Source organism: Macaca mulatta, chromosome 20, assembly GCF_049350105.2.
Source record: "Macaca mulatta isolate MMU2019108-1 chromosome 20, T2T-MMU8v2.0, whole genome shotgun sequence".
Lineage (NCBI taxonomy): Eukaryota > Metazoa > Chordata > Mammalia > Primates > Cercopithecidae > Macaca > Macaca mulatta.
In genome coordinates this window covers 28,599,344-28,613,850 of record NC_133425.1, presented here as the reverse complement: position 1 = coordinate 28,613,850, position 14,507 = coordinate 28,599,344, and the positions used below count along the sequence as shown (strand labels likewise).

Here is a 14,507-nt window from a genome sequence, read left to right as displayed (position 1 = left end):
GGCAACAGCGTGAGACTCCGTCTCAAAAAAAAAAAAAAAAAAAAAAAAAAAAAAAAAAAAAAAAAAGAAAAAATGTTGGTATACTGTTGGAGCATTATAATGCACAACTAATTTTGTGTCCTCTCCTGCTCCCCCACCACCACTTTACTTTCTCTATGTAAGTCGATTGTTCTCAGGCCTCAAGGCAGTTCCTTGCTCTAACCAGTTTGCCTCTACTAGTCCATAGAATTGCTTGGTTTGGCCGAATGAGAAAATCAATTATGGTCATTTACAAGAACCATTGCCCAAATATGCCTGCTTACTCCAAAGCACAAGAATCATGAGGGGCAGTTCACATTTGTTCACCTCCCATGATGTACAGGTCCTATGCTGGACACTTTCATGCCTTATCCCACAAATTAGGCTTGTCCTTAAGTAGAAGCATTGACAAAGTTTTTGCTACATGGATATTAATTTTGTGCCCAGATCATAGCATTTTTTAAAAAATTGTTGACTGAATAAACTCTGTTTTAGTTTTTTTTTTTTTTTTTTTTTTTTTTTGAGACTGAGTCTCGCTCTGTCGCCCAGGCTGGAGTGCAGTGGCCCGATCTCAGCTCACTGCAAGCTCCGCCTCCCGGGTTTACGCCATTCTCCTGCCTCAGCCTCCCGAGCAGCTGGGACTACAGGCTCCCGCCACCTCGCCCGGCTAGTTTTTTGTATTTTTTTTTAGTAGAGACGGGGTTTTACCATGTTAGCCAGGATGGTCTCGATCTCCTGACCTCGTGATCCACCCATCTCGGCCTCCCAAAGTGCTGGGATTACAGGCTTGAGCCACCACGCCCGGCCTTTTTTTTTTTTTTTTTGAGATGGAGTCTCACTCTGTCTCCCAGGCTGGAGTGCAGTGGCACCATGTCCGCTCACTGCAACCTTCGCCTCCCCAGCTCAAGCAATCCTCCTGCCTCAGCCTCCGAAGTAGCTGGAACCACAGGCATGTGCCACCATGCCTGGCTAACTTTTGTATTTTGTCATATTGGCCAGGCTGGTCTTGAACTCTAGAGCTCAAGCAATCTGCCCGCCTAGGCCTCCCAAAGTACTAGGATTACCAGTGTGAACCACCACACTGGCCTATTTTTTACTTTTTTTTTTTTAAATACAAATTGCCGTACTGTTTTCCATAGCAGCTGCACTATTTTATTTTCTTTTGAGACAGAGTCTTGCTCTGTCGCCCAGGCTGGAGTGCAATGGTGCGATCTCGGCTCACTGCAACCTCTGCCTCCCAGGTTCAAGCGATTCTCCTGCCTCAGCCTCCAAAGTAGCTGGAATTACAGGCACCTGTCACTGCACCAGGCTAATTTTTGTATTTTTAGAAGAGACAGGGTTTCTCCATGTTGGCCAGGGTGGATTCGAACTTCTGACCTCAGGTGATCCGCCTGCCTCAGCTTCCCAAATGGTGGGATTACAGGCGGGAGCCACCGCGCCAGGCCAGCTGCACTATTTTATATTCCCACCAACGGTGCACAAGTATTCTGATTTCTCCACATCCTCACCAACACTTGTTATTTAGTGATTTTTGATAGCTGACATCCTAATGGGTATAAGGTGGTATCTCATTTTGGCTTTGATTTCATTTACCTAATGGTTAGTTTTGTTAAGCATTTTTTAATTTGCTTGTTGGTCATTTCTACAGTATAGTATATATTTCTTTGGAGAAACGTCTACTCAAGTCCTTTGCCCTTTTAATTGAGTTGCTTGTTTATTGTGGTTGAGTTGTAGGAGTTCTTTATATATTATAGATATTAACCCCTTATCAGATATATGATTTGCTATTTCCTCTCATTCTGTTGGTTGCCTTTTCACTGTTCTTTTTTGTTTTGTTTTGTTTTTTGGGGGGTGGGGGTTTGAGACGGAGTTTTGCTCTTTTGCCCAGGCTGGAGTAAAGTGGTGCAATCTCAGCTCACTGCAACCTCCACTCTGGGGGTTCAAGTGATTCTCCTGCCTTAGCCTCCCGAGTTGCTGGGAATATAGGCGCCCGGCACCATGCCTGGCTGATTTTGTACTTTCAGCAGAGATGGGGTTTCACCATGTTGGCCAGGCTGGTCTCAAACTACTGACCTCAGGTGATCCACCTGCCTCGGCTTCCCAAAGTGATAGGATTACAGGCTTGAGACACCATGCCCAGCCTGTTGTGTCCTTTGATGCACAGAAAATATACTTTTCTCTACTGAATGGCCACAGCACCCTTGTCAAAAATCATTTGACTAGTCAGGGCATGGTGGCTCACGCCTGTAATCCCAGCACTTTGGGAGGCTGAGGCGGGAGGACTGCTTGAGGCCAGGAGTTTGAGACATACCTGGGCAACATGGCAAACGGCAAAACCCCGTCTCTTACACACAGTGCAAAAGTTAGCTGGGCATGGTGGGTGGCGTGTGACTACTGGCTGTCTCAACTACCCAGGAGGCTGAGGCAGAAGGATCGCTTGAGCCCAAGACGTCCAGGCTGCAGTGAGCTTTGATTGTGCCACTGAACTCCAGCCTGCGCGATGACGGAGCAAGGCTCTGTCTTAAAAAAAAAAAAAAAAAAAAAAAAAAAAAATCAGCTGGGTGCGGTGGTTCAGCACTTTGGGGGCAGAGGCGGGCAGACCACGAGATCAAGAGATCAAGACCATCCTGGCCAACATGGTGAAACCCCGTCTCTACTAAAAACACAAAAATTAACTGGGCGTGGTGGCGTGCGCCTGTAGTCCCAGCAACTCGGGAGGCTGAGGCAGGAGAAACGCCTGAACCCGTGAGGTGGAGGTTGCAGTGAGCCAAGATCGCGCCACTGCACTCCAGCCTGGCTACAGACCAAGACCCCGTCTCAAAAAAAAAAAAAAAGAAAAAAAAGAAAAAAAAAATCATTTGACTGTATATGCGAAGGTTTTGTGCCACAAACTTTTGTGGTTGGTGATACAAACAACATAGTCTCTGCCTTAAGGAAACCACAGTCGAATTAAATAGATTCCGTTTCAAGTGCATCTGTCCTGTGTGCTCAGTGGGCACTGGGCCCATGTTTTCCCACATTTTGCCCCTTGAGCTTCTGATCCAACCGGTGAGATAGGATGATCCTCTTTAGCAGAGGGGTAAGCTTAGTCCCCTGAGAGCGCGGCTATGGCTTACGCGAGGGTACGGATAGTCAGGATTTGAACCCAAAGTTCCTGGCTCCATGTGTCATGCTACCTCCGGCCAGATGTTCTCACCTCTAAAACTTGGGTAGAAGTGAACCGAGATGCTCTCTACTGAGCAACTCTTCAGCTCCAGCATCCTATACATTAAGGAGTCACTAAAGGCCAGGGTCCACGAAAAAGGTGCAGACATTAAGCATGATCGGGGTGCACAGAAGAGCGGAGCCCAAAACACCACTTCCAGCTCCAGTGGACGAGTCCTACAGCGGCAGCCCTGCAGCTCCGAGCGGTTGCCGAGTCCTCACCCGGAACCCGGGCGCGGTTGGGCTGTGCTATTGGCGCGGGTGGGGGACGCACAGCCCAAAAATGCCCGCGACAAGTTTCTAGGGCAGTTCTCGCCAGTCTCTCTGGAGGGAGCCTGTGGGCTTCTGCGACATTTCTCGCACTTGCTCCCTAGCCTTCCTCCCGTTTCCACCCTTCCCGCGGAGGTTTTCCTTCCCGGTGGCCCCTTCCTCGGGTGTCCCTTTGGTACGCCCCCACTCTGGCGGGGAGCTGCGTGGCTGGCGCCCGCGTGGCCACTGCGCATGCGGACCCGTCCTTGGGGCGGGGCCGCGCGGGGAGGAGGGTCGGGGACGGAAGCGCGGAGCACGGACCCCGCCCCTTCGCGGCCCGGCGCGTGACGTCGCAGGGGGCGCCGGCCTCCGCCGGGCCCGGAGTGGTAAGCGCGAGCGGCTGGCGGATCGGACGCGCGAGACCGGGAGGGGACGAGGGTGTTGCAATCGTTCGGGGCGGGGGCTTTCCAGGGAGGGGGTGCTCAGGTGCACCAGCGGCCGCGGACCCCCAGGCTCTACCCTCTCCTCCCTTTAACCCCCTTCCAGCCGGACGGGAGGCGGGGCAGGGCTGAGCATTTGTGACACCTGCATTTCCGTGGCTCCCTCCTTCTCCCCCCACCGCTGTTTATCTCTTCGCCTTCCAGAAGTTCTTTTCCATCAGGCTGTCGCACCTTGCGTGGGAAGGAGCACCCCACTTGGAAGCAGGAGACAGGGTTCAGACCTTGGCCCTACCCCTCCTATGTTAAAGTCCGCGAGCCTCAGTTTCCCCCACAGTATTTTTTGCCTCGCCTTACCCGGTTTTGAGAATCTGTACGAGAAAGAGAAAGGAAATGGACATCTGTTGAATTCTGCATGGCCAAATACCACGCAGATTGCTTCATCCACCACGTTTAATCCTTATTACTTGGTGTTCTTAGAACTCCTATTTCATGGATTCTTAAGCTCACAGAGTCAGTGAGTAACAGAAAGGGATTCAGATCTAGCCGTTTAGCTGCACAGTGGAGTTCTTCTCCAGAATCTTCCCTTGTCTGGGCTCTGGCTGGAACTATTCCTCAGCCAAACCCTCGCCCCAGAACAGTGCTTCCTGTTTCTCCAGCTGAGAAGTCTCCCTTTGGGGTTCCTTCTTCCACCACGGAGTGCCCTGCTCTGCCTCCACTGAGATTACTTCAGAAATTAAATGCAGCAAATATTTATCCAGCAGTGCAGGGAGATGAACTTTTGGAGTCGGGAACCTTGGATTCTTGTTCTGGCTCTGCCACTTACTGTGTGGCCTTGGAAAGTCCCTTGTCTTCTCTGAGCTTTCTTTTCTCTTTGCGTAAAAGAGGTGCTCTTGTCCCATTCTCCCTCCCTGTCCTCCAGCAGGCTCTCCCCGGAGGCTCAGCCCCCTCTGCTCCCCATGGGCAACTGCCAGGCAGGGCACAACCTGCACCTGTGTCTGGCCCACCACCCACCTCTGGTCTGTGCCACTTTGATCCTGCTGCTCCTTGGCCTCTCCGGCCTGGGCCTTGGCAGCTTCCTCCTCACCCACAGGACTGGCCTGCGCAGCCCTGACATCCCCCAGGTAAGTTCCCCACCCCCATACCTGCTCTTCCTTCCAACCTAGACAGGCTTTTGCTGCTAATCTCATCTCACCCATCTCCCACCCTTCTTTTGCTCACAGGACTGGGTCTCTTTTTTGAGATCTTTTGGCCAGCTGACCCTGTGTCCCAGGAATGGGACAGTCACAGGGAAGTGGCGAGGGTCTCACGTCGTGGGCTTACTGACCACCTTGAACTTCGGAGACAGTCCAGACAGGAACAAGACCCGGATATTCCAGGCGACGGTCTTGGGTAGTCAGATGGGATTGAAAGGTGAGATCAGAGGCTGGGCTTGGTGGCTCACACCTGTAATCCCAACATTTTGGGAGGCCGAGGTAGGTGGATCATTTGAGGTCAGGAGTTCGAGACCAGCGTGGCCAACATGGTGAAACCCCGTCTCTACTAAAAATACAAAAATTGTCTCAAAAAAAAAAAAATACAAAAATTAGCCAGACATGGTGGCAGGCGCATCTAATCCCAACTACTTGGGAGGCTGAGGCAGGAGAATCGCTTGAACCCAGGAGGCTGAAGTTGCAGTGAACCAAGACTGCACCATTGCACTCCAGCCTGGGTGACAGAGCAAGACTCTGTCTCAAAAAAAAAAAAAAATTAAGAATAGTACAGGCACGGTGGCTCATGCCTATAATCCCAGCACTTTGGGAGTCCGAGGAGGGCGGATCACGAGGTTAGGAGTTCGAGACCAGCCTGGCCAATATGGTGAAACCCCATCTCTACTAAAAATACAAAAATTAGCCAGACATGGTGGCAGGTGCGTCTAATCCCAACTACTTGGGAGGCTGAGGCAGGAGAATCGCTTGAACCCAGGAGGCTGAAGTTGCAGTGAACCGAGATTGCACCATTGCACTCCAGCCTGGGTGACAGAGTGAAACTCTGTCTCGAAAAAAAAAAATTAAGAATAGTACAGGCACGGTGGCTCATGCCTATAATCCCAGCACTTTGGGAGTCCGAGGAGGGCGGATCATGAGGTTAGGAGTTTGAGACCAACCTGGCCAACATGGTGAAACCCCATTTCTTTTTTTTTTTTTCTTCAAGACGGAGTGTCGCTCTGTTGCAGTGGCTGGATCTCAGCTCACTGCAAGCTCCGCCTCCCGGGTTTACGCCATTCTCCTGCCTCAGCCTTTGGAGTAGCTGGGACTACAGGCGCCCGCCACCATGCCCGGCTAGTTTTTTGTATTTTTTTAGTAGAGACGGGGTTTCACCGTGTTAGCCAGGTTGGTCTCGATCTCCTGACCTCGTGATCCGCCCGTCTCGGCCTCCCAAAGTGCTGGAATTACAGGCTTGAGCCACTGCACCCTGCCATGAAACCCCATTTCTACTAGAAATACAAAAATTAACTGGGTAGGCTGGTCACAGTGGTTCACACGGGTAATCCCAGCACTTTGGGAGGCCGAGGCAGGCAGATCACGAGGTCAGGAGTTCGAGTCCAGCCTGACCAACATGGTGAAACCCCATGTCTACTAAAAATGCAAAAATTAGCCGGACATGGTGGCACACGCCTGTAATCCCAGCTACTCAGGAGGCTGAGGCAGGAGAATCATTTGAACCCGGGAGGCGGAGGTTGCAGAGAGCCGAGATCGTACCATTGCACTCCAGCCTGGGCGACAGAACAAGACTCAGTCTCAAAAAAAAATTAGCCAGGCTTGGTGGTGTGCGCCTGTAGTCTCAGCTACTCAGGAGGCTGAGCCAGGAGAATTGCTTGAACCTGGGAGGTGGAGGTTGCAGTGAACCAAGATCGTGCCACTGCACTGCAGCCTGGGAGACAGAGTGAGACTCCGTCTCAAACAAACAAAAATACAAAAATTAGCCAGGTGTGGTGGCAGGCGCCTATAGTCCCAGCTACTTGGGAGGCTAAGGCAGGAGAATCTCTTGAACCCGGAAGGCTGAGGTTGCAATAAGCAGAGATCACACCACTGCACTCTAGCCTGTGCGACAGAGACAGACTCTGTCCCACCAAAAAAAAAAAAAAAAAAGTAAGGTGAGATCACAGAGGACTGTGGGGTCGGGCATCAGAACACTCAGGGCTGGACCCTACCTCTGACCTCACCAATGATGACCTTGGACACATCCCTGGACTTTAGTCACTTCTGTGGTTCGGGCTTTCAGTGAACATGCTGCCAACAGGGTAGGTTTTCTATGAATGCTTTCTTCCTCTGCCAGTTCTGACGTTCTTTGAGTCTATCTTTGGAGGTAGGATGAAATGGGCTAGATTTGACCTACTGTTTCCTCATCCTTTAGCTACCTCCTCTTAGAGACCCCTTTTTCCTCAGGGATATCAGAGAAGCATATTCAATTAAACCAGTGTCATAAGGGCCCGCTATGTGCTTAGCATAGTTCTGTATGCCACAAAGGATGCAGAAAAAAATTAGACAACATAAATTTCCAAAGAGCTATAGTGTTCTGGGAAAATGACAAGCGAGAGAGACAGAAAGTGAAAATGTCAGTGGATGCCATTAATCCCTGTATGACATTTGCCTTATCTAAAATATGCTGAGATAAAGAGGGATGGAAGAGGGTGGTATTTTTTGACTTCTGAGGTCCTTTACAACACTATCATTCTAAGATTCTCCTATGAGTATGTATGTAACGGGGGAGTGGGTCTCTGCCTGTCCAGGTGTACATATATGTTAACAAAAATAAGGACTGTGTCTGATATATGCAGACTTGGGACAATTCTTTCTCATTCTTTTTACTTTTAAATAGATACATAATAGTTTTATTGAGATATGATTCATACACAATACAGTTCACCCATTGGAAGTGTACAGTTAGGGCCGGACGTGGTGGCTCACGCCTGTAATCCCAGCATTTTGGGAGGCCAAGGCAGGCAGATTGCTTGAGCTCAGGAGTTTGAGACCAGCCTGGACAACATGGCAAGACTCTGTCTCTACTAAAAATAAAAAAAAATTAAAAAAAAAAAAAATAGCCAGGCGTGGTGGCACACGCCTGTAGTCCCAGCTACTCAGAAGGCTAAGGTGGGAGGATTGTTTATCCCTGGGAGGCAGGACTTGCAGTAAGCATTCTCCCACCTCAGCCTCCTGAGTAGCTGGGATTACAGGTGCTCGCCATCATGCCCAGCTAATTTTTTTTTTTTTCCCTGAGACGGAGTCTCGCTCTGTCACCCAGACTGGAGGGCAGTGGTGCGATCTCAGCTCACTGCAACCTCTGCCTCCCAGTTTCAAGAGATTCTCCTGCCTCAACCTCCCAAGTAGCTGGGATTACAGGCACGTGGCACCATGCCCAGCTAATTTTTGTATTTTTTTGTAGAGATGGCATTCCACCATGTTGGCCAGGCTGGTCTTGAACTCCTGACCTTATGATCCGCCCGCCTCGGCCTCCTGAAGTGCTGGGATTACAGGCGTGAGCCACTGCGCCTGGCCAATTTTTTTATTTTTTGTAGAGATGGGGTCTCACTATGTTGCCCAGGCTAGTTTCAAACTACTGGGCTCAAGTGATCCTCCTGCCTCACCTCCCAAAGTGCTGGGATTACAGGCATGAACTACCAGGTCTGGCCTATTACCCAATTGTTTTAATTTACTTTCTCCTGATTGCTAGTAAGGTTGAACCTCTTATGGTTTATTGTCTGTTTTCATGTTGTCTGTGAATTACCTGTTTGTTTCCTTTGTTCATTTTTCTTTTCAGTTATTTGTCTTTGTCTTCTTGATTTGTGGAAGGTCTTTATTCTGGATAGTAATCCTTTTTGTCATTTAAATATAGGTATTTTCAATCAATATGTTACTTGTTTTTTTAACTTATCTTTCATTGCATAGAAGTCTTTAATTTTTATGAGGTTAGGTTTGTCACTCTTGTCCTTTATTAAGACTTTTAGGTTTTGTGTCTTTCATAGGAAGGCCTTCCTCATTTTAAAATTAGAAAATATTCTGGCCAGGCATGGTGGCTGATTGCTGTAATCCCAGCCTTTGGGAGGCTGAGGCAGGTGGATCACCTGAGGTCAGGAGTTCTAGACCGGCCTGGCCAACATGATGAAACCCCGTCTCTACTAAAAATACAAAAAATTAGCTGGGCATGGTGGTGGGTGCCTGTAATCCCAGCTACTCTCAAGGCTGAGGCAGGAGAATCACTTAAACCTAGGAGGTGGAGGTTGCAGTGAGCCAAGATCGCGCCACTGCGCTCCAGCCTGGGCAAAAACAAGAGTGAAACTCTGTCTCAAAAATAATAAAATAAAATGGCTGGGCGTGGTGGCTCATGCCTGTAATCCCAGCACTTTGGGAGGCCGAAGCGGGCGGATCATGAGGTCAGGAGATCGAGACTATCCTGGCTAACATGGTGAAACCCTGTCTCTACTAAAAAATACAAAAAATTAGCCGGGTGTGGTGGCGGGCGCCTGTAGTCCCAGCTACTCGGGAGGCTGAGGCAGGAGAATGGTGTGAACCCGGGAGGCGGAGCTTGCAGTGAGCCGAAATCGTGCCACTGCACTCCAGCCTGAGGGACAGAGCAAGACTCCGTCTCAAAAAAAATAATAATAATAATAAAATAAAATATACTGTATTTTCTTTTAATACTTAAGGTTTTTTTTAGTTTGTATAGTTCTTTAATACATCTGGACTTTATTTTATTTTATAGGATAACAGTTTGACGCTATGTTTTTTTCTACATGGAAATTTTCCCAAGGCCATTTACTGAGGCCATCCTTTCCCCACTAATTTAAAATAGGGTGAGAACCTTTCAATGGATTTTGGTACCAAGTGAGAAACTGCTTTCTTAAAAAGGATGAGCTAGTTTATGCAAACTGACATGGGCAATGTGTATCTGCCCATTTCACTGCAGCCTTGCGAGTATTGGTATGGTTGTTGTATTGATTGTAATTTAAATTAATTTAAATTGCAACTTAATTTGTGTTTATATTGATACAAAGTTCATTTCTCAGTGATACAAATAATGGTATATGGAATAGTTCATTGAATAGAATCAATGCCAAAACACCTGGTATTAAAGAAAGCCTTAAAAAATAAATAGGGCCAGGCATGGTGGTTCATGCCTGGAATCCCAACATTTTAGGAGGTCAAGATAGCAGGATGACTTAAGCCCAGGAGTTTGAGTCTAGCCCGGGCAATACAGTGATACCCTGTCTCTACAAAAAAATTTTAAAATTAGCCAGGCAGGTGGCGCATGCTTGTAGTCCCACCTACTCGGGAGACTGAGGTGGGAGGATCACTTGAGCCCAGGAGGTTGAGGCTCCAGTGAGCTGGGATTGTGCCACTGCACTCCAACCTGCACGACAAAGTGAGACCCCATCTCAGAAAAATAAAGAAAGAAAGAAAAGAATAGAAGTGTGAAGACAGAGGCTCCCGCGTCACCCCTCATTTTCTTCCATCTTTTGTGCCTTTCACAGGATCTTCTGCAGGACAACTGGTCCTTATCACAGCCAGGGTGACCACAGAAAGGACTGCAGGAACCTGCCTGTATTTTAGTGCTGTTCCAGGAATCCTACCCTCCAGTCAGCCACCCATATCCTGCTCAGAGGAGGGGGCTGGAAATGCCACCCTGAGCCCTAGAATGGGTGAGGAGTGCGTTAGTGTCTGGAGCCACGAAGGCCTTGTGCTGACCAAGCTGCTGACCTCGGTAAGAGCCTCGGATGGGTCACCAGGGTTTTGTGGACTGCCTGCTGACTGCTGTATCTTGAAGGCCCCTGGAAACAATTCTACGTTGTAGAAAAAGCACAGGTTTTATAACCCTGCCTTGGGGGCTGTGTGACTTAGAACAAGTGTCTAAACATCTCTGAGTGTCAGCTTCCTCATCTGTAAAACAGAAAACATGACCCTATCTCTTAATTCCACCAAATAAGGATTAAATGAGAATGACTGTGAAGTGCCCAGCACAATGCCTAGGACATAGAGATTTGATAAGTGACAGCTATTATTGTTTACTATTGTCTTTAAAACATTCTCTCTACCTCAAAGGAGTTCAGAAGCTGTAATAAGAGGCAAATGGGCTAATTGCTATTAGAAAGATGTGAGCAAAGTGTTATGCAAACACAGAATAAGGAGCCATTAACCCTAACTTGAACATTTGTGGAGAGTGCTTCACACAGAAGGTGGCATTTACCAAAGAGCATTGTGTACAGCAGTTTATAATGCACAAAGTGCTCTTAGGGTTCATTAATTCATTTGATCTTAAAATAGCCTTTTGAGGTAGGTGTTATTATCCCATTTTGCAGATGAGGAAACAGGTTTAGAGAGAGGGAGTGAATTGCCGAAGGCCACACAACTGGTTAAGTGGCAGAGCCAGGATTGCAACCCACACCTTCCATCAGGTCAGGATGATCCTTGAAGATCCGTCTTAAAAAAAAAAAAAAAAAAGAAAAAACCCCATGAGGAACGTAACCTGGGACTTGGAATCAGAGATCTGGTTTCTAGATGTAGCACTGCTTGCACTTTTTTTTTTTTTTTTGAGATGGAGTCTCGCTTTCTCACCCAGGCTGAAGTGCAGTGGTGCAATCTTGGCTCACCGCAAGCTCTGCCTCCCAGGTTCATGCCATTCTCCTGCCTCCTCCTTCCAAGTAGCTGGAACTACAGGCGCCCACCACCACACCCAGCTAATTTTTTGTATTTTTAGTAGAGACGGGGTTTCACCATGTTAGCCAGGATGGTCTCGATCTCCTGACCTCATGATCCACCCTCCTCAGCCTTCCAAAATGCTGGGATTACAGGTGTGAGCCACCACGCCCGGCCGCTTACACATCTTTAAAATGTGGATCATAATGAAGTTTCCTATCTCTTGGAGTCATGATGGGGGTTCAGGTTGATAGCTGGGCAAGAAAGTAGTTTTCAAACCATCAAGACAAATGTTCGAGCCTGGGCAACATGGCGAAACCCTATCTCTACAAAAAATACAAAAAAAAATTAGCTGGGCATGGTGGCACATACCTGTGGTCCCGGCTACTCAGGAGGCTGAGGTGGGAAGATCACTGGAGCCCAGGAGGTGGAGGTTGCAGTGAGCCGAGATCGCACCACTGTACTCTAGCCTGGGTGACAGAGTGAGACCCTGTTTAAATAAATAAATAAATGTCAACTTATATGAAAATAACATTGGCCGGGCGCGGTGGCTCAAGCCTGTAATCCCAGCACTTTGGGAGGCCGAGACGGGTGGATCACGAGGTCAGGAGATCAAGACCATCCTGGCTAACACGGTGAAACCCCGTCTCTACTAAGAAATACAAAAAACTAGCCGGGCGAGGTGGCGGGCGCCTGTAGTCCCAGCTACTCGGGAGGCTGAGGCCGGAGAATGGCGTGAACCCAGGAGGCGGAGCTTGTAGTGAGCTGAGATCCAGCCACTGCACTCCAGCCTGGGCTACAGAGCGAGACTGTCTCAAAAAAAAAAAATAACATTTTCCCTTTAGTTGCTCCCTAGATGTGGAGAGCCCTCTCCCTCATGGAGGCTCCCTCTATAGCCCTTGGGCTGGATTAAGATCTCCTTCTCCTCCCCTCCCTGTACCCCTCCGTAGGAGGAGCTGGCTCTGTGTGGCTCCAGGCTGCTGGTCTTGGGCTCCTTCCTGCTTCTCTTCTGTGGCCTTCTCTGCTGTGTCACTGCTATGTGCTTCCACCCGCGCCGGGAGTCCCACTGGTCTAGAACCCGGCTCTGAGGGCACTGGCCTAGTTCCCGACTTGTTTCTCAGGTGAGGTTCTTTGCTCCAGTCCTGCGGGAGCAGGGAATGGGGTGGGGGTGGAGGTTGTAACTGGGGTAGAGCAGATCTTTGGACTTTTCCTCAAAGACTGCTGCTTCTGAGTCCCCGAGAACCTCTTCAACCACAGCTTTCCCTTAGGGACTGGGAACAATTTGACACCGTGAGCATTCAATATTTTTCTAATTACTTTAACTTTTTTACTATAAAATATTTAACACTTATGTAGAAAAGTCCAATACCATAAAAGGACAGCTTGGCAAATTATTATAAAGTGGATACCTATAAATACCACTGAGGAAAGGAATAGAATATTACCAGCAGTCCACAAACTCCCATGGTCCCTTCCTTCCTGACTATGCCCTCCCTCTCCCTAGAAATAACTACTGTCCTGCTTTATAATTTATTGCCAAGTATGTATTCCTAAATAATATAGTTTGGGTTTACTTATTTTTGAACCTATGTAGACAGAATCATACACATTCTTTTGTGGCTGACTTCTTTCAAGCAACATTGTGATTTTAAGACTCACCCATAACTAGTTCGCATCCAAGCATTTGGGTAACAATGGTGAGTTAAGAGGGTTCGCATTTGATGATTCGTCCTGGGTATGAACCATGTTTGTCTTGCTTTTGTCCTGAAATTCCGATACCCAGTTTTATGATGAAAATTTTGTAAAATTCAACTTGAACTGCTCAGAAGAGTCTAATTGATGATACCCATTTACTGGGGACATAGTATGTGCCCAAGAACTTGACATGCACCTTCTCTCTTCCATTTAGTCATCGTTACCTTTAGAAAAAGCTGATTCTGTTAACAAGATCTTTGGAGGGAATCAGCTTCACAAACGTAGCAGTGGGTGGGGGTCATTAGGTTCACATGTCAGCCCACTAAGGGAAAAAATATTTCTGCAAAAAATCTTCACTTGTCAGAGGGAGGGTGCATGTAATCTGAGAGCCATGTTTTATGCATCCAGCTCTTGAACTGGTCTCAGCTTCAGCTGGCTGCGGTGCCCTAGGAAGTTACTATGGGAAAAGTGGAAATAGTTCAGGCTCAGGAAACTGATCGGGCCAGAGGAACTGGAAGCTCAAGATCAACTCTGCTTATTTTGCTGATGGCTGGACCTAAATGCCCCAGCCACCTACTTGGGACAGGAAATGACAGGACCCTCTCAACCTTGGACTGGGGAAGGAGGGCTTCCTGCCCCTGGCAGACCCTGGGGTCCTGAGGCTACCTTAGTTGGGATCAAATGCCTGTATTGGTCTCTAGCTGTCACTCCCTCTGCTCGTTCCTCAATTTCTGCACACATCTCAGAGCTTCCTCTAGCAGCTCTCCGACCTGTTTTGTTGTTTTCTTTCTCCTCAGGTGTGAATCAACTTCTTGGGCCTTGGCTCTGAGTTGGAAAAGGTTTTAGAAAAAGCGAAGAGCTGGAATGTGGGGGAAAATAAAAAGCTTTTTGCCCAGTGGCGTGTATGGTGTTTATTGGGGGTTGGATTGAGGTGGGGATTTTAGGGTAGGCAGGCTTACAAGTTTTGGGGGACTCTTTTCTGTTGACTCTTTAGTTTGGACACAGGTTGCCATAGGGCATAGGTTACTTGAGCTCTCCCCATGGTTAACTTGGCTTTGGTAAACACCTGTCTTGTTTTCTTCTACGAAACAAAATGGATATAATTACAGTTAGTTGGGCGGGTGGAGTGTCAGGTCATGGAAATGCTGTGACATAAATGCACCGTGACCTTGGCAAGTCTTGCAACCTGCAGCGCCTCAATTTCCGTAAGAGATTTGACCTATTGCGTTTC

The 14,507-nt window shown here is 48.2% G+C and overlaps 1 protein-coding gene across 14 annotated transcripts in view; it reads left to right on the top strand.

The window, feature by feature from the left end:
- TMEM219 (transmembrane protein 219) overlaps positions 1 to 14,171 on the top strand; it is a 36,022-nt gene extending 21,851 nt beyond the window's left edge. Inside the window, exons 1-7 of one of the 14 annotated variants that reach the window (XR_013410891.1) lie at positions 3,824 to 3,857; positions 4,834 to 5,032; positions 5,132 to 5,321; positions 10,420 to 10,649; positions 12,532 to 12,702; positions 13,176 to 13,278; positions 14,074 to 14,171. Coding sequence is in view for 13 of the 14 variants with exons in the window: in XM_028840505.2 (XP_028696338.1) it covers positions 4,868 to 5,032; positions 5,132 to 5,321; positions 10,420 to 10,649; positions 12,532 to 12,669 (723 nt within the window). In the remaining variant the exon portion in view is untranslated. 14 annotated transcript variants of the gene reach the window in all.
- The last annotated feature ends 336 nt before the right edge of the window (positions 14,172 to 14,507 follow it).